This window comes from Tinamus guttatus, unplaced genomic scaffold (genome assembly GCF_059628265.1).
Source record: "Tinamus guttatus ecotype Peru unplaced genomic scaffold, ASM5962826v1 Tinamus_guttatus_pri_ptg000093l, whole genome shotgun sequence".
NCBI classification, from domain to species: Eukaryota; Metazoa; Chordata; class Aves; order Tinamiformes; family Tinamidae; genus Tinamus; species Tinamus guttatus.
This window is the reverse complement of record NW_028288627.1, coordinates 354189-373424: the sequence shown is the minus strand read 5'-3', so window position 1 is coordinate 373424 and position 19236 is coordinate 354189. Positions and strand designations below refer to the sequence as shown.

General features: G+C 46.7%; 1 protein-coding gene across 1 annotated transcript; it reads left to right on the top strand.

Annotated features, from left to right (window-relative positions):
- The first annotated feature begins 7049 nt into the window (after window positions 1-7049).
- TBCEL (tubulin folding cofactor E like) lies at window positions 7050-19054 on the top strand. Its single transcript, XM_010215192.2, has 7 exons — window positions 7050-7197; window positions 9403-9542; window positions 11364-11545; window positions 12489-12745; window positions 13823-13949; window positions 14340-14456; window positions 18085-19054. The coding sequence occupies exons 1-7, from the start codon at window positions 7065-7067 to the stop codon at window positions 18401-18403; spliced, it is 1275 nt and encodes a 424-aa protein (XP_010213494.1). The 5' UTR covers window positions 7050-7064; the 3' UTR covers window positions 18404-19054.
- The last annotated feature ends 182 nt before the right edge of the window (window positions 19055-19236 follow it).

The window sequence follows — 19236 nt, the reverse complement described above, 5'->3', positions numbered from 1 at the left end:
TACCATTTGATAGCCAGCACCATTTCAGGGTTACCCGAGAAGCCGTCTTTGTCTAATAGTAGTCATCCAGAAAATGAAATCAGGTGAACTAAGGGCTCGAGGATTGTCTGGTCCTGGTAATATGGCTAGCAAATGCCAAAAAACAAAAAGACAAGAGATCTTTAGACTGTATCAGTACTGATTCATTTTTTTATTTCAGTGTGGTAAGCTGCAGTATGAATTTCTGAAGTGAAAGGTGCATCAATTCTGTCTTTTATCTATTGATAATACCTCAGAATTATTAGTCTAGTGATGCTTGCTCTAAAAGGTAACTTTAAGGTGCATTAGTCTCAGATAATCAGCAAAGACCCCCAAAATTATTTGAGAAGCACTTATGCAGAACCAAATATCTTAGTGAATTGTTACCTTAAATTAATGGCGCAGTAAAAAACATCTTTGAGTTGATCAGCTGGCCGTAGCATTAAATGAGGTCAGATTTGGAAGTTGTTAGCAAAATATCTATGAGCCCATGGTGCTATAGATTTATATGCTACCGCGGTGTTTTATGGGGCCCACATCTGCAATGTGCTCTGAGTCTACAAGACCTCCCAGATCTCAGTGGGGGCAAAGAGCATTTAATATCTCTTGGTTTGTGCTCTTTAACATGCTAGATCTCAGGTTAGACCAGTGTAGCAAATGGGATTCATACCTTTAACTCCCTACTTAATCCCCAGATGGAATGAAAGGTCTTCCCTCAATACTTATTAAAGCTCCAATTTTATTTCTCATTATTAAATCATGAAATTGGCCAAAAATGTTTGAATTAAGTGAAAGGAAGAGAGATTTGTGAGAAAATTGAAGCCTCTTTGAGGAATTGAAGAATAATCTCCAAGGATGAAGAAAGTTGCACTTGTCAAACCCATAAGCAAAAGGATCAAAAAGATAGCCAAAAAAAAAAAAAGTTAAAAACTGTGTATGTTCAAAATCCTTTCCCTCCCCCACCCCCACCAAAAAAAAACTTTGGTGATGGAAATATAGGGAAAATTATTCTGACAACCAGCCAAGTTCATTGGATATTCGTTCTACTGCTTCTGCTGTTAACTCGTTGTATGACTAAGAAATTCTCTTCTCTGTGCGTCGGCTTCCCCACATTGAACATTGATCCTGCTTTCCTGAGGACAGCAAGAGTTGTACAGCATTATTAGTATGGGTTGGAATTAATTGCATTTAAGTGTTTCGCTCAGGTTAGAATGAGGGCCACATTTTCTTTATGGTTAACATTGTGAGTAATTAAGTGTTGGAATGATTTTTCACAGGCTGTGGTCAATTCTCCTTCTTAAGTAATTTTTCAAGAGCACATTTCTTCTGCTACAAATCAAATGTGAGGGAAATTAAGGGATATGTGCCTTGTATTCTGATTGTTAGCTGTGTCCCCCTTCTAGCCTTGGTATTTACGAACTCACGAACCATTCTCAGCCCCTGGTCAATTGTGGTCCTCCTCATTCCCCCCTCCACAGTGAGTGACATTTATCTGTGGTGCATTAGAAGTTATTGGAAAAGGATCTTGACTGGAATTTTTATTTTCAGATATTGAGGATGTTTCTGTCAGTGAGCTTCATTCGTTCTGTCTCTAAAAGTACCAGACTAATGAAATTGGACCTAATTTGCTTTTTCACCTAACATGAATGTGTCTCTGGCGAAGAATAGCCTTATAACTGGACCCTGTTCTGCATGAGTGAGGTAGCTCCCACGCTGATGAGTTACGTTGTAGGTGTCTCTGAGAGCATCGCGTCAACCTCCTCCCAAGCCAGGCTAAGGGGAAGCATCTCTACAGATGACTCTGGTTCCCATGGCCTGTTGAATCCCATGGGAGGTGGCTGTGGGAAAGAGGGGAGTTTGCCAGAGTGGGGTCACCCACGTCTGCCAAGGGTTGCAAAAGTTTTGGCAAGTGGATACTTGTCTTCTAAGGAGGAGTAGCTTGAGATCCGTCAAAGTTATTTCACTCGAACAACGACACAGCTGATGATAAGCGCATTCAATCCCTGCGAGCTGGGGCTGAATTCAACCTGGCACCTACAGGTGAAAGACTATATTGTGCAAACAATTTCCTGACTTGCACAGTCCCCATTAAAGCGGTCTTTAATTTAGGCCAGGGAATACACTGGCCATTTTCTCACACTTGCAGTGCTGACCCAGTGGAGGTTAATGCAGGCATCTCATATCAGCTCGATCTGTAACTATAGAAAGCAGCAGGCAAAGCGAGTTTCGCATCAAAATGTAGCCTGCTGGTGCCAGTTTCAGCTGAAATACACTCTTTCTCCCTCCTAGCAACTAAATCGCATAGGTAAGTTGTGCAAAAACACAAGAATTGTTAGCAAAAGAGCGCAGTGCCTGAATGCACTGGAGTTCTTTATCTCCCTGAAACAGATACGCGACCAAGGGGGGAAGGACAAGGAAAAGGAGACAAAGCGCTCCCTGGAATGTATAAAAAGAGCCAAATTCAGGGTGTGCGGGTAGATGTTTTTAATGGGGCATGAGCAAGGCACTGCTCAGCTACACTGGCCTGTGTAGAAACCAAATAAAAGCGGAGTTGTGCCAACAGGGTACTAAGAAAGCACACAGAACCCTTTTCCGCGTGTTAAAGGGAAACCAGTCTGCACAAGCTCTGGGTCCATTTCAGTGATGGCAGATGGACCTCTAAAGCTGGGAATTGCAGCCCCAACTGCTGAATTTTAGGGTTGGTGAGAGACAGTGTCCATCTCTCATCCCCCAGCGCCACCATGTAGTCTGAGTCCGGACCGGGCGGACAAGCAGGGATCGACAGCCAACTCTGCCTTGTTCCTCCCTGCTTTGCCCTCTTTGTGCAGGAGGTGATCAGCGTCCTTTAAACGGCGGAGAAAGGGGCATAATAGGGAGAAGTCACTGGCTTTTTTCTTTCTTTTATTATTCTTTTGAGTACATGGATGTTGGTCAGACATAATTGAGCACATGGTGGCCATGAGATGGCTAAAGCCACAGGTCACTTGTGCAGGAGACATTGTGCGTTCAGAACACACACATTTGCACCTTTTCCACCCATTTTTGCCCACTCTTGGCTTGCCCTTCCTCTTTTTGCTGCCCCCCTGGCACGGCACAAGCCCAGGGCATGAGAGTGGGCAGAGGGATGACGGCAGGGACGCGTCCCCGTGGCGTGACGTCACCCCGCGATGCACGGTGACGTCAGAGGGCGCGGGAGGGCCGGGGCCGCGCATCCCTGGCGTCTCCACGGCGACCGCTCACGTGACGGCGCCGCCCCCCACGTGACGGCGCGGCGGGCGCTCACGTGATGTTTGGTTGCCGCGGAGCTGTTTCCGGGTCAATGCGGGACGCGGCCGCGGGCCCGGGTGAGCGGGACGGGACGGGACGGGACGGGGCGCGGGGGGCGCCGGGACCCGGCGCTGGGCGAGGGGGGGGGTCCGGCCGGGGGCCGCGCTCCGCCCCCCCGCCCCGCCCCCGGGGCGGCCCCGCGGCGGGAGGTGGCGGCGGGAGGTGGCCCCGGGCCGTGGGGGCTCGCGCTGTCGCGGCGGGGCCTTGTCGCGAGGCCCCTGGGCGGTCCCCTTGGCGCCCACCAGGCCTCGGCCCTGGCCCTGCCTCGGGCGGGCTGGGCCCCGCGGGACAAGGTGGTGCCCAGCACGCGTCCCCTGCCCGTGCGCTGGTCACCTGTCCCCCCGAGGTGGCCCCCAGAGCGCTTCCCCGGGGCCTCCTTGTTTATTCTTGGGTTTGGGCTTTGCACCTATGGAAGATGGCAGCGTGCATTGGGTGTGCAGGGTCTGCCCTGCAGGCCTCCGTGCTGCTGTCACCCGGGAGAGCGCGGGCAGCGGTGTCCTTCCTCTGGTACCTCCTCTTTGTTTCCTGGCTCATGGCGCTGAATTATAAACATTTGTTATTTGTTTTTATTTGTGTTTTGATTGGCCTTTGCTCTCGTTGTGCTTTCCTTGTCGTTGGAAGCAGCCGGGTTGGCTTCCTGTGGATCAACTTCGCGGATGCTTGGAATGTTTGTGTGTCACTGGGGCCTCAGCCTCCCTGCTGGGTGTTTTAATGCAAACAAGCAATTTCTGTCAACACCTCCTGCAATCCGAGCACGCCTTTTGGAATCCTGCATGTTGTTTGCAAAACCCCAGAGCAATTGTAGGATGCGAGTGGCTCCTTGAACCGCCAGTGGCAAAGCATTGAGAAACGTGCGCCGTGCCAATTATCGCATCCTGCCCTTGCGCAGATGACGTTTATGTGAAATATCTTCTTTGAAACATCATTGGTCCTTGTTATTAAGTCACCTAGTCATTTAGAGAAGCTGCGTGCTTGAGTGATTATTATACTTAAAGGTGTTGAGAAGGGAAGTGAGAAAGGTATTTGGACCCCTCTAACACGGTTGTCATCTGGCCATGATGTTGTTTTGCTAAAGAAAACCTGGAAAAGATTGTGACTGAACCTTGCTTGAATATAAACGGTATTGGTTTTGTTTGCTTTGTTTTTCTGTTCTGCAATACTCTTCTTTTTAAGGATAATGGGGGAATATTTTGGTGATCTTTTTTCCTTCTAGTGTTATGGTGATGTGACTTCCCCCTTTGGAATTTCCCACTTGGTGTTAGCTCAGTGGATGAACAGGAGTAGAGGTGACTGAAAGTGGAGTGAAGGACAGAAAGCTCCATGGGTGGGTGAGTTCCAGAGCAGGATGTCTCAGTGTCCAGCTGGAAAGCAGAATCTCTCTCTCTTACAATGCTGAACTCTAAATCCACTTTTAGTTTGAGGGCCTTTCAGCCTGAAGCCTGTCTGTACAAATTATTCATCTTACATGCTGAATGCTTTATCATAAGGTTGAATGTCTTCTCTGTAACACAAACTTTGAGGACTTGCTTTTAGATTCTAACCACTTGCTAGGATGCTGATGTGAACTGGACAGTTAGTTGATGTAGTTGGTGTATGGTTAAAAGGTGGAGAATTCTTTTTCTCTTTGGTAAGACATATCATATTTGTAACATATAGCACATACACAGCATACAGTATTTAACAGGCCTCAGTCATTGTGTTCCTTATTATACCAAATTCCTTTGTGAGAGAGGATTTTTTTAGTCTATTTTTGAAGGAGCAAAGTGGAGCTTGTTAAACAGTTGATTCTCAGCAAAGGCAAACTTAACCTTACTTACTGATATTTTTTGTTTGGGAGTTTATACCTATGTCAGTTGTAAAGCTTATATCTATCCTTGCCTTTAATGAATCTAAATGGAAGTTCTTGGCAGCAGAGAGAATTTTTAATTCAGTATTGGCAGTAGCATCGCTTCAGAATAAGTGTGGTCCCCTCCCTAACTCCAAGTAGGTATTTCCTCCAGAAGTCCTGGAGTTGTTGATATGTTTGCAAAATGCATATGTGAGTTTTGCTGGTCTGTTTGAAATGTAATTATATGTTAATTTATGAAAATACTACTCTGTGACTAATAACATGCTCTAGGAAATCTGCATTTAATTCCTGCCTGTTTGTGCCTTGTGGAGTTAGAGCTGACAGATGTGTTTTTCTCCTCTGAGCCCCAGATGCGTTGCAGGCCTTGCTGGTAAATGCAAGGGCTCTCTCTATTCAACTTGCAAATAATATGGTTCTCTTGGTTGCGTGTCAAACGTGATCCCCTTTTATCTGGAATAACACAAAATTTCAAGTTTGGAGTGTGTGAAGGAAAGTGGGACAGGTAAATTTGCTTTCACCTTGGGTACACAGCAGAATACTGACCACTGTGGTATCTTTGTGCCAAGTAGCTTCTAGCTGATGTTTGATATCTTGCTGGAAAGGTCAGCAGCCTGCCACCCACCAAGGCCTTTTTCCTGTGCTGTTCCGTTCTGCGACGTGCAGATATGAAGGGCATGTTTATCTTCAAGATACATTGAACAGCTGCAAAATTGAAACGGCAGAACTTTCTTGTTAGACTGGCCAAATGACGTGCTCAGATGTGCTCGAGACTGTTTCACAACACGGCAGGTATTCCAATTAGGAGCCCACATTTGCAAGCAGGATGGAAGAACTGTACTTCTTTGCACATAGCAGAGGAGAAGTGATGATACTGCTTTTTTGGCTAAAACTTGCTTTGAATGAGGCACTGCTGTCAGTGCAGATGAGAGCCCTGAGATACCTTAGTGAGCTTAATAACAAACTCGAGTACTTCCACGACACCCTGTGGGGCAGCTGATGGAAGCCTTGTCAGCAGAAGCTGTAGAGCTCCACGTGATTTACAGTGTTGGGGTAATTTACAACTAAAACAGAAACAAAGTAAGTTTGTTTTGTATAGTGTTTCTTCATAAACAAGGTTTTTGGGGGGGGAAACACAAAAGTTATGGCTATCACCATCACCTTTATTTTGTCTACTTAGCTGAAATGCAGGCGTCTCTCGTGGGAAGCATGTTTCCATCACAAATGTGCAGTTGGAGTGCATCATAATCTGTCAAAGCAAGTGACAGCGGATAAATATTATTGTCCCCAGCCAACAGAAGAGTCGTTTTGCGTTGGAGTTTAAAGACCTAGCTGTAACTTCGGCACACTGAGCACAGCAATTAGAATCCCCAAAGCCACTCTTGACTGAAAGTCCTGAGCTAGAGAAAAGGGAAGTGACACGATGCGAACACCCTTTCAAGAAATTTCCTTTTCTTAAACAGCTCTTCCTTCTCTGCCTGCCTTGCAACCCTGCAAATGAGAATATGCATGCAAATCTCAGTCCACTTGTAAGGGCAAATAAGTTCTCTTGCACCTGGGGAGCTCTGGGAGCTGGGTAATTCTGGAGCAGTGTGTGGGGTCAGGAGGTGTTGTACTTGACCTGTCATGGTAGGATTGAATGTACTTGTGTATATTAAGCCTTGTTTTTTTTCAAATAACGTGTTACTTGAAGTTTAAATTTGCAATATAACCTGGTAGACTAATGTACAGTTCAGAAGAAATGAAGCCCATGACACAGTGGGTCACCTTTTGTCCTGTGTTTCTAGAGTCTGCTACTGGAGGTGATTATTAGTAACTGACTGTTTATGTCCTTTGGTGTTTGCTGCATGAATTAGAAGTCTAAAAAGGGAGTATGGACCAGCCCAGTGGAAGAAGTTTCATGCAAGTTCTTTGTGAGAAATACAGCCCGGAGAACTTCCCGTATCGTCGTGGTCCTGGTATGGGAGTGCATGTTCCAGCAACGCCCCAGGGTTCGCCTATGAAAGGTAGGGTTTCTGTCATTCTGAACCTGTGTGGGGTTTTGTGCAGGACAGGTCCTCTGTTGTCCTTGCTCATATTGAAGGATGAATCCCCCTAATTGCCTTGAAGAGAACTGGAATACTTGTATTACCATGTCTTTCTTACTGTTCAGTCTGTCTTGGTCAAATCAGTGTGCTCTAATCGTTGCCAGGCTCCGTGTAGTTGGACATCTCCTGACCTTCCTTCTTAACTATGGGAAGCCTACTTTGCATTTATTTTCTGCTCTCACTTGCACATGACTGCCTTTTTCACGTATTAAGGGTTTATTTAACTTTGCTTGCAAATAAAATGAGACACTAACTGTTTTACTAGTACCCATAACAAGATGTGTTTTTGCAGAGGTGGCTTAAAACATAAATTCAGTTCAAAGCTTATGCAGCTCCATATGGTAATGGTATTACGTAGCCCCATCAACTTACATGAGTGCCCACAGGTTTAGAGGGAGTCAGGTGTACACTGGCCTGGGCCATTTATCAAGCTAAACAATGAGTCATTTGATCTCCAAATAGGTTTCTTTTGAGTCAAGTGGGCCAGGTTAGTTTGTGGTTCACTTTAGCTCACTTCTCAAAGCACTCTGAGCAAGCTTATACTGGCATTATGGAGAAATGCTTCTTTCTCCCCTGCTTCTGCCCGTGTTGCCTTGAGGGAGTTTGAGAGATGTGTGTCTGAAGCGCTCTGCTGTTCACGTGTGTCCTTCAGCCTCTTTTAATGCAAAATCCATGTCACTATTTCCAGCTTTTTAAACTGGATCAATCTGGCACCCCTTAGTCTTCCCTCAAACTCTGGTGTGAGCATTTGATTCTCTGTTTATTCAGATGATTCTGAGATTCACATTTATCCCACCGGAACCGCTGCTTCTTTGTGTAACCTTTTGACTATCTTGAGTTGTAGCTATAGTTTAAAATTCCGTCAGGTCAATTTGTATCATAACCAGCCCCAAAGGGGGAAAATAGCCATGGAAGTTAGCTGGGTGGATTTACAATAACTGGGTTTGACAGAGGAGAAAGAAGTGCTTGAGTTCAGTTGAGGATAAAATGTACTGCCTGTCTCCCAACATTAACAAGAACAGAAAACCACCTTAATGGAATACGCAGTCAGCCCCCTTTCTCCTTCCTATGTGGGAGATACACTTACCTGAGAAGAGGGACCTTGCCTATAATTCTTATAATGTGACTTAAACATGACTTGTAAGTACCTCATGAATAATTTCCAAAGCACTGTACTGTTCTTTAAAGAAGCCCAGTGCTAAAGAATTTGAAACCCAAATTGCTCTGATGATTGTCTGCTGTTACAATACCTTTCTAGTCATGCAGTCGTCAAGTACCAGAGAGAGAGGAAAGGGACTACGTTTTAGGAAGAAGCCTGCTGTTAAATTTTAGTGGGTTTTGGTACTCAGCAGAGGTGAGAGCTGCATTCTGAAGGACTGTAGGATCGATGGCATGCTTTGAACGTGAACTTGTGGTGTTGAAATGGTTTTCTGTTGCAAATCCATAGCTATTTTCATTGTCATGGTTATGCATCAGCAAATCGGGCCGTGACTGTGATCCAAGTCCTTGCTTGTGAAGTAGCTGCAAGAATGTTTACCTGTGGGAGAAGGGGCTGGAGCAAAATTTAGCAGAAGTATAAAAGGCAGAGCAAGCAACTAGGTTTCACAGGTCATAAGAGCATCAATATGTTATTTTATTGAAAAGGAAAAGCTTAGGAGAGAAATGTTCAAATAATTTCCATGCAGTTCCTACCCAACAGTGAGCTAAGTACAAGAGAAGGGATTGTGACTCGGTACAGCTAATGGTCCACGTAGACCCGTGTCCTATCTGCAGTAGCAGATGCCTGAGGAAGAGCCTAAGTTCTGGCAGGCACTGATAGGACACGGACTATGAAGGACAAGTGTGCGGCCTGTCCTTGCTGCGGTGCATGGAGTAAATGAGCGTGGATGCAGAATGACACTCCTCATTTAGAGGCAAGAAGGCTTCCTGATTTATGTCACACCCTTGTTGTAAAATACATTTATGTCCGGGGATCCCTTGAATATGTATAAATTGTGGTAATTACTGTTGGATCCCTTTCTCTTGCCGAATTTCATTTTCTTTGTGCTTGTTGAGACCGAGGGGTAGTGTCCCGTGTCTAAGGAATGCAGTGCTGACTGGAGGGCATCTTTTTTCCCGTTTCAGATCGCCTCAACCTTCCGAGTGTGCTGGTGTTGAACAGCTGCGGCATAACCTGTGCAGGGGATGAGAACGAAATCGCTGCCTTCTGCGCGCACGTGTCAGAGCTGGATCTTTCTGACAATAAGCTGGAAGATTGGCATGAGGTAAAAAAGGCTTTCTGAATAGCTTGGGTGGCTGCTGCTATGACTGTGAATGCGTTGCGGGTTATAAGAGTATTGTGCTCGTTTAAGGAGATATGCGTTTCCACGTTTTTTGTGGGTTCTTTTTCATCTTTGAAGTTGATGTTTATTTCCTTTGACAACTACAGAGCGGTAAACTTGATGGATGTAATCCATATGAGCATTTGCTTCCTTTTTCCTATTGACTTATGGTCTTGGCCTATAGGTGACAAATGTATTTTCTATCATGCAAAGCACTGGAACTGTCATTTCAAACATCAGGAGGTTAATGAGCAGTGCAGTTTGTTAACGGAGTAAGAATCAGCAGGTCAGAGGACTGGGATTTGATTTCGGTTCTGCTACTGACTCTGTGACACGAGGCAAGGTACTTTTTCTTTCTCTGCTTTAGTTTCTGCACCTGCAGAACAGGTTTAATAACATCTGCCTTCTAGGACATTTTGAGGCTTTGTTAATTAGTGCTAAATGCTGTTATAGAATGCTTTGAAGAGCTCAGTTGAAATATGCTAGGTAAATGCAGTGTAATACCACTAAAAAAATCACAGCACGTTCGAGTGTCGTCGTTCCTCACTGGCGTATGCCCTGCTTTTATGACAGGGTTGATTGTTAGAAATATGTGAAAAAGAACAAGACGTACGACCTAAAAATTATCATCAGTTCTAGCCTCGAGAATGCAGATTTGCATACATGTTCCAACTCTGGCCCAGATGTTGCCAAGTCAGGGGCTGGATGGGTCTCTCCCTGTCCTGCCGACGCCTGTGTTAGCCGAAAAGGTGTCATCTCTGTGGGAGGGGATGACAGCTGTAACCCCCGGTTTGCCTGCGAGACTGGTGTGTGTCATGTCAGAAGCTGTTGTTCCATTATATCTGCTGCTTCTCACTGATTCAGTTATCCAGTCGAGGAGGAAAACCAGGATGATGAGATGTGTTCTTTACAAATTGACATTGGCTGGTTGTTCTTCTCGCTTAATCTTCTTTTAGGTGCCTACAAATTGATCGTTTATTAACCTGTTCCAGTATTTTTCTACGTATAGGTGAGATTCAGATCAGTACCTACCAATCACACGATCCACTGTGTATCCACACTCCAGAGGTGCACACTGTCTGTATCTGGCTTTCCTTCCTATTTTTTGATCTTCTTCTGTACTATCTGCTGATTTGCCCTCAGGTACACATTTGGTACACACAAAAGAGAAAGTAGCCCCAAGCACAGTTGGCTGAACATTTGAACTGGTTGTTAAGAAAGCTGCTGTTATCAGAATAATGCAATCCAGTCAGGAATTCACTCTAGGTGTGCAGTGGGCTTCTGTCTTTTACAGTGGGCAAAACAGGGTGGTCTCTGGCTAGTGCGAGCAGTAGAATGCTGAGCAAGTGCTCTGGGTGACAGCCGTAACCTCAAGGGACATACCAGTTGCCTCCCTGCAAGAGGACTAGAGCAGTTTTCTAAGATCCTACCGTGCTGCTTCTCAAGCTTGGTGTTCGGGTGGATTTTGTGACCTCTCCCAAGGGACCTGCTTTCTCTTATCAAGCTGCTCCAAGACTGTAATGAAATGAACTGTTGGGGTGAATGAGCAATTAACCAATCAATCTAGATCAGTGAATTCCTGGAGTATGAATTACAGATAGTTATCAAGAAGTCTTCCCCATCCCCCATGTAATTTCCTTGTCTCACGGTCATTCTGAAGGGCCCCCTTTTAGGAGATGGGATATGATTGCATGAGGTCCGATTACTGCTTGATAAACACTTCTTTTTTGTGTGTTTCTTTTCTTGCTTTCTCTCCCCGCCTAGGTCAGTAAAATCGTGTCCAACGTTCCCCACTTGGAGTTTCTAAACCTGAGTTCCAATCCTCTCAGTTTGTCCGTTTTAGAGAGAAGGTGCGCTGGGTCTTTCGCCGGGGTTCGCAAGCTCGTGCTCAACAACAGCAAAACCTCCTGGGAAACGGTCCACACAATCCTGCAGGAATTACCGGAGTAAGCGCGGGGAGTTTGGCACGGGGAGGGTGCTCGCTGCGTGCAGGTCAAGTCTCCCTTATCAAATCCCCTGGTGGGGAGGAGTGAGAGGGGTAAGAAAATGGACTTGACCGAGAGAGGGAAAAGGGATTTGTTCTTTGGGAGCTTGGAAACTGGCCAGCTGAATGTTTCATGTTGTCTTTAAAGCTGAAGTTGTTTGGCTCTACAAAGCCGAAGGCCCTTCTTTCACATCTGAGCAGTAGTGCTGAGAGATGGTAGTGATCCCGACAGTTCAGGAGGTGGCCTGCGCTCCTCTGAGTCACTGCCAAGTGAATGGCACGCTGCACACCCGCAGTAGTGACTCCTGAAAGGCATGTAAATCTGAGGGTCTGGCCACTTGACAAGTAATATTTCATCGTGCTTTTTTGTGAGAATTTGTTGATTCTGTGGCTTGGCTGTGGTCCACCTTGGCAGTGGCCTTCTGCTTCCCTACGTATCCTCAGTGGCTCCAGTTTGATACCAGATATCTCTTTGTACCACCAATAATGTGGACAGAAAGGGTTGTCTGTGTTGTATACTTCTAAATTAAGTGATGAACATTGACTGTTACAGCAGATGAAATAACTGTGGGGGTTCGACTAGTGGCTTGCTGGGCATGAATGTAGAATGTAGAATGTTTTTCTGAGCAATCTCTTATATGATTATTACCAGCAGAAGTATTTTGAGGGTTAGGGGAATGTTTAGAGGTATTTTTCATCTGTGGCAGAGACTTGTGGATGGGAGTGAAGTTGAAACCCTCCGTTTTGACTGTTCAAAGGCCTTCACCACATTGAGGTTTCAAATCCCACCAGATCCTTTAGAGAAAGCTGTCTTAAACTTGCATGTGCAGATCCCTCTACGAAAGGTGGTAAGCATTTCAGAAGGAATATTGAAATGATAATATGATCTTTCTTCTCTTCTGCAGTTTGGAGGAGCTCTTCCTGTGCCTTAATGACTATGAAACAGTGTCTTGTTCTCCGGTTTGCTGTCAGTCTCTCAAATTACTCCACATAACTGACAACAATCTTCAAGACTGGACTGAAATTCGAAAATTAGGGATTATGTTCCCATCACTGGACACACTTATTCTGGCTAACAACAACCTAACAACCATTGAAGAGTCGGAAGATTCTCTAGCAAGGCTGTTCCCAAACTTGCGATCCATCAATTTGCACAAATCAGGTGAGAGCCCGGAAGCTGCATGCTCTTAGTTCTCAGTGTAGGGGAAAGCTATTGACCAAAATCTTTCCCCTGCAGTAGGTGAAAAATGCTCGCTCTGATGTACTTTGGAATTATGTCCTGGTGTCGTGGCTTGCTAGTTCTCTGTTACTAGTAGGTTGCCTGCAGTCAGCATTGCTTCCTGCAGAGTGTGAGAGAAGGTGCAACACAAGGCTTAGGCTTGAACTTATAGTCTCCTGACAGGCACAGCTTAAACAAGAATTCTAATCATCTGTAAAGTTGTAATTGTTCTTTATTGTTCTTTTTTTTTTCTCCATGTTTTCTGTACTGCAGAGGTGGAGCTGCTGATTGGTTTTCTGACAGAATGGTTTTCTAACTTGCTTTCTTAGCTTAAGCATCTGGAACATCGAGCCGAAAAGGATTACATTAAACTTTTCTGCATTCACAGCAAAAGGAAGCAAAGAAACTGATGTTGGTATCACTATGTAATCACTAGGCTTGATCCTCCACATTTATTTAATATTTTACCCCCTCTACTTGCCTTATTATCCCACATGCCAGATTTTTATGGGCTAAAAATGAGTTAAGACCTTTTTATTAAATGGCGGGATGGCTTAGGGGACTGTTTCACCTTTGGATTGGGAGTTCAGACTGGTTCCAGGTTGTTTACATGTGCAAGTTAAAGCCATTTGATGGCTGTTTATTGACCTCTAAAGCGGCATGCACCCTGGTAACTTCAATGCTACTTAAGGCAGCATCCCCCTATAGAAGCAGCTATCCGTGCAGGTGCTAATTGGTATTCAGCAATGAAGCCAAGGACTGAATGGCACGTAAAAAGTAAGCTCCCTGTTGGGATCATCCTTCTAGGGTTAAAACAACAGCATGAGAGAACTTAAGCTACTGCCTTTTATAAATAAATGAAAGAGATTTGTTGTGGCATTTCAGCAGGAATAAGTGGACTTCTCCAAGCAGCTTCAGTTGATGCAGCCCTGTCATATATGTTCTTTGGCCACATCTGACATTCCTTGAAATATTATGTATTATCTGTGAGTGTTTAAGCAAGTCATTTCTTTGGAACAGGTCTGCATTGCTGGGAAGACATTGACAAGCTCAATGCTTTTCCCAAGCTCGAGGAAGTCAAATTGCTAGGAATCCCCTTGCTGCAGTCCTACACCACTGAGGAGCGCAGGAAGCTGCTAATAGCCAGGTCTGTTGTTCGTCTGTGCTGCTCATGGCTGTGTTAAACAGCAGTGAGCGCCTGGGAGCGGGTAATCAGAGCTGTTATGAGGCTCTGGCGTTTTCCCTTGGGGGACAGAAAGGAAGAAGTGGCAATGTTCCGTCTAAATTCTGTATTATTTTTCAGAGAATTTCTTGTGCCTCGTATGTGTGTGCATGCAATCCATGAGTGTGTTCAAATGATAATGCTTTTTTAAAACTCTCTTGGAGAAACTGCATGGAACTTGCCCTCTTCAGAGAGGGAACAGAGGCTTTAGCTACCTGGCATGCTGCAGAATGTAGCTTTTGTCCCTGGCTGCTTGCGCGTGCACCCCGGCTGCATTTCTGCTCTGCTGACTGTGTTTCTCGTGTCTGCAAGCAGGTTGCCATCCATCGTGAAGCTCAACGGCAGCATCGTGGCCGATGGGGAGCGAGAGGACTCCGAACGATTCTTCATCCGGTATTACATGGAGTTCCCAGAGGAGGAAGTCCCCTTCAGGTATGAATTCGTTGCTCTGAAATGCAGAGCAGGCCTGAAAGGGAAGCAAGGCACAATAAAAGGTGACTTGATGGATGATATATGGAATTGGGGCTAGCTGCTCCTTAGAACGTTCTTTGCCTTCCTTCTGTCTTGTCCTCCTCATTCCGTTTTAGGTCATGTCATTCATATTGAGATTGTTGTCCAGTGACTTGCTGAATCACTTGTGAGTCACATTCAGGCTTAAAGTGTCCACGTCTAGTGCCATTTCACAACATGACTGTTTGGTTAAGGATCTTCATTGCTCCCTGGCCTCCCCGGTGGCTAGTTCATAATTCACCTGTGTTTGGGCGTCCCCCAAAGCCAGGACAGATCTTCCTGTCTGGTGCTGAGCCGAGACATCTAATTCTCCTGACCAGCTGGCCTGTGGAATGTCCTGGCGTTAGGAAGCTGTCCCCTCGCTTATAAGCCTGCAGATCAGAAATCTGATGGTTTTTCTTTGCCAGAAATGTATGCCCAATGATCTGTTAATCTTAGTAAACTAATGAACTTAGACAGATGCTGTTCAGTCAGTATCTTCTCTAAGCCATCTACTTACTCCTTAATGGGGTGAGGAAGGAGCATCGAGCTACAGCATTTACATGTATTTTGCACTAGAACAGTGCACTTTCCCTCATGTACTTTTCAAACAGTGAACTTAATCTTTTCTTTACAGAAGAGAGTAAGAGAAGTGTGGGTGTTCAGGGATAAACCGTGGTAGAGAAGGTTCAAGGTATGGCCTGGTAGGGATCACAGAGATCTGGTCAGTGTTTTGTTGGCCTGTCAGTGTTGCCTTTAGTTTAACTCGGAGGTTTTTTTTTGAAAGAGTTGTGTGTTTGACCTGGCAATACAGTAAGTGCTTCAGAAGGCTGGAATAGGGAGCAGTGTGGATACCAACAGCTCCAGTGTTTATAGTATTTGTTAAAGGTTCACTAAGCATCAGTTTGGAGGTGAATGCTACTAATACAGTTAGGAGAGCAAGACAACTGGTAATCCCTCTGTGTCTTTTCCTAAGGACAAGTCTTGGCTTGTAATTTTAGAAGCCGTTCAGGCAGAAAAAGACGAAACAAGCATTGGAAGGGACAGCAACACAGCCCGGAATGCAGGGCAGCACCACGCACAACTGAGCGGTGTTTCCAGGTACTCAGGGATACCCAAGCAACTCAGGGTACCCCCATCATAAAGCTGGGCTGTGAAAGGAAATATGTTGGTGAACCTGCTGTCTCTCTGTGCTGTTCCAGTACAAGAGATTTGCCTCCTCTGCTGATCCCATAACCTTTAAACAGTGCTACTGTCCTCCTTGTAATCAATGGGCTCTTTGTCTGAATCCCTTCATCCGTGCAGCGTTTCCAGGAGACTCGAGCGGCTCCTAAAGGGGGTTATTCTGTTCTGGAGGGGTTATGTGCCACTTCAGGATATTTTCCAGTGAGGCTGCAGAGGGCTGAGAGGTGTTCTTAGTGCCAAGGGCCAGATTGCATAAGATTCTCATAAGCACCGAAACTTGACGTCCTTTGCGGAGTGAATTTTTGTTTGTTTGTTGTTAAAACTTCCTCCACTTTGCTCCCAGGTCCAGTGCAGTCTCTCCGAGGGTGGTTTGCAATTAGAATCTGATCAGGACAGATGCACGTTGTTGCTGGGGTACAGCATCTGCATTGCAGTGCTGCCTCAAGCGGAGGAATAAGACACGTTTGCGCATGGAAGACTTACAAGTGCAAGCTCCCTCCCCCTGCCTGTAGATGCGTAGTGTGTGATAACCATGCAGCAAGCTGGCCGGGGTTAAACCGCCCCGCTTGTGTTGTAGCTCTTCGTGGACTGCAGCTCGAAGGGGTGGGAAGAGGAGCGCAGGGGGCAGCGTGATGGCTGTCCTGGAGAGCAGCGCTGTGTCTACAGCCCAGCACTGGGGGCCTTCTCGAGCGACCTCGCTGCTTCCGAGGGGTTTTACCGAGCCCCTGCTGGGGTGCAGTGCACGAGAGGCACCTCCAGCCACGCTCGGCTCTCCAGCATCGTCGTCAGTGGCGGCCGGCAGGCTGTGGGGGGTGATTGCTGGTGTCTGGTGCCTGGCAGCAGGCCGTGGCAGAGCAGAGTGCCTTCGTCCCTGCTGAGATGAGGGTGTCTGCTGGAGTGGACTTCTAGCTTTGCCTGTGGCTTGTGGTTGGTGTGCAAGGGGTGGACTGCAAAGTTTCTTCTGCCTTTCCTTGACTAGAGAAAGATGATGTTGCCTGGCCCTGTACGTGTGTACAGCTTGCACATGGGTGAGCATAGCACATTCCCAGGACTTCTCACCTGCCTTTGGACACCGCACCTCGAAGCAGACTTACTAGGGAAATCCTAGTGTGCCGCGGCCCTCAGCCCATTCCCAGAGCTCCTGCTGTCCTGCAGGAACGTTGCCGCCTTCAGCAGCGGTCCCGGGGGCCGGCCGCGTTGCCAGATGCGCCGGTGGCAGCGGCGGCGTTCAGCGCGGCGTCGCGTCGGGGACAGAAGGAGCTTTCTGTGCGGCGCGCAGGGGAGCCCTCCGAAACGCCGCTCCTCTGTGCAGCCCTCCAGCTGCCTTGTTTCGGTTGCGTCGCGCTCTGCACTGACTTTTTGCCTCTTTCCCAGCCGGGCAGTGAGATGCTGCTGTTGCTGGTGGCCACGGAGCCAGTAAATTCCCATGTCCCTTCAGGATAGAGGCCTTGCTCCGTGGGGGAGCAGCCCACTTGTTTGTTCGGGGGCAGGCTGTTTGCACAGAGAGCAGCAGTGACCCTACCAGGGCAGTGCGGTTTGCGCTATGGTGCTGCTTTCCAAAGCACGTGGCTGCTCACCTTGACACGGGTGACCCCGGGGTGCTGTGCTCCCGGGAAGCGTGGTGCCGGGAAAGCGCCCTGGCTTGGTGCGTGCGCTGCGGTGCAGCCTGGGCACGGTGTGAGACGAGCTGACTGGCGTGGGTGGGCTTTCCGCTTCTATTTTTTCCTTTTCCATGTCACGCTTGGGAAGCGTGGTGTGATCTGTGTTGTGTCATGCTAGAAAACAGAAAAATGGGACTTGTACCATTCCAGATTTCTTCCTCGTGGATGTCTGCTTAGGTCGTTTAACTTGAATTAGGGATGAGAATTGTCTTACGTGAGTAAAATAGACTAAGAGTGCTCCCAGCAGTGTTTTGAGATTCCTTGGCAAATGGGTTGTTTCTTTGGTCGTGCCTGTGCGGGATACCTGCATGGCAAGAGGAGGGCACTGCAGGCTGGGAGCTCTAGCACAGCAATATTCTGTACTTGTGGGAGCTTCATCCTTCCTGCTCACCTTGAGGTAATTGTCACTTAAGCCAGCAGATGTTTCCAGTAGGGCCATATGTGAATCTTTCGCTGAAACACAGGACAGGGATCGCTCAGCACTCTCTGGGTTCTGCTCTTGGTTCTCATGAAATAGTTCTGGGCACTTGAACTCTGCACTTCCCTCTTGTAAACTGGTCCCTGTATTCTCCATCGAGATACTAACTTTTCCAATCTAGTAACACCGTTGGATGATTGCTCCTACAGAGTGGTAGTGTTTAAAAAAAGCAATAAAGTGTCTTGTGAAGAATGCAATGGCTGTATAAGGAACTGTGACATAACTCCGGACCTGTTCTGTTTTTCAGGTATCACGAGCTGGTAACAAAGTATGGGAAACTGGAACCTTTGGCAGTAGTGGATCTTCGGCCACAGAGCAGCGCGAAAGTGGAAGTTCACTTCCAGGATAAGGTAGAAGAGATGTCGATCCGCCTTGATCAGACTGTGGCAGAATTAAAGAAGCAATTGAAAACTGTAGTGCAGCTGTCGACAAGCAACATGTTGCTCTTCTACCTGGACCACGAAGCTCCCTTTGGGCCCGAGGAGATGAAGTACAACTCCCGAGCGCTGCATTCTTACGGCATTCGGGATGGAGATAAACTTTATGTAGAGTCCAGAATGAAATAGCCTCTTTTGACCTTTGTGCACACACGTGTGTGCACACCCCACACACCCCCACACACATGCATTAAGGAGTTTTTGCAGGGTTTTTGTTTCAGCCGGTTGGCTGAGGTTTGGTTGTGTTTATAGCAGGTACTTTCTTAGCCCGGAGAGCATGCCCTGATGTGAGAACCATGCCCACCATCCAGTGCAGGTGACCTCGAGGTGGCAGTTGACTTCAGCGCATGTGTTTCAGTGTGCCCAATACCTTGATGTTTTCATCGATGCTCCGGTATACTCGTGATTTGGCATGAATGGTCAGTTGTTCAAGCTAAAGAGTGCTAGGGCCCATAAGTTAGGGAGCTGTTTTTTGTGGGTTTCTTTTTTTTGATACAACAGAGCACCCTTTTTGCCTAGCTATCTGACTGTAGCTTTAGCTGGCTGAAGGATTTTTTCTAGCTGGGTGCTCTCTCTCAACTTTTTGTTGTGCTTGAGTTCACTGGAAGGATGTTCAACAGTGTTCAGCTTGAATCCGAGCTCAGGTATTTGGTGCATCCTGCATCCTTAATTCCCCTGGTTGGCGAGACTGAACCAGGTGGGAATACGGAAGAGACCCTCTCAGAGGGAAGATTTCTTTTTGGAATTTGTGGTCTGTATCTGTGCTGTCCCACTCTGAGTGCTGACGAAAAGGCTCGATTCCTGTGCCCGTCCTGTAGCACTGAAAACCTGGAGGCCCTGGTAGCTTGCCCGTGCAAGTTACAGAGGAGATTTTGGAAGGCAGAAGGTGGGCTCAAGGTAAGAGGACAGGACTGAGCTGAAGCTCCGTTCCCCACCTCGGCACGGGAACGTCGCCGCAGTGC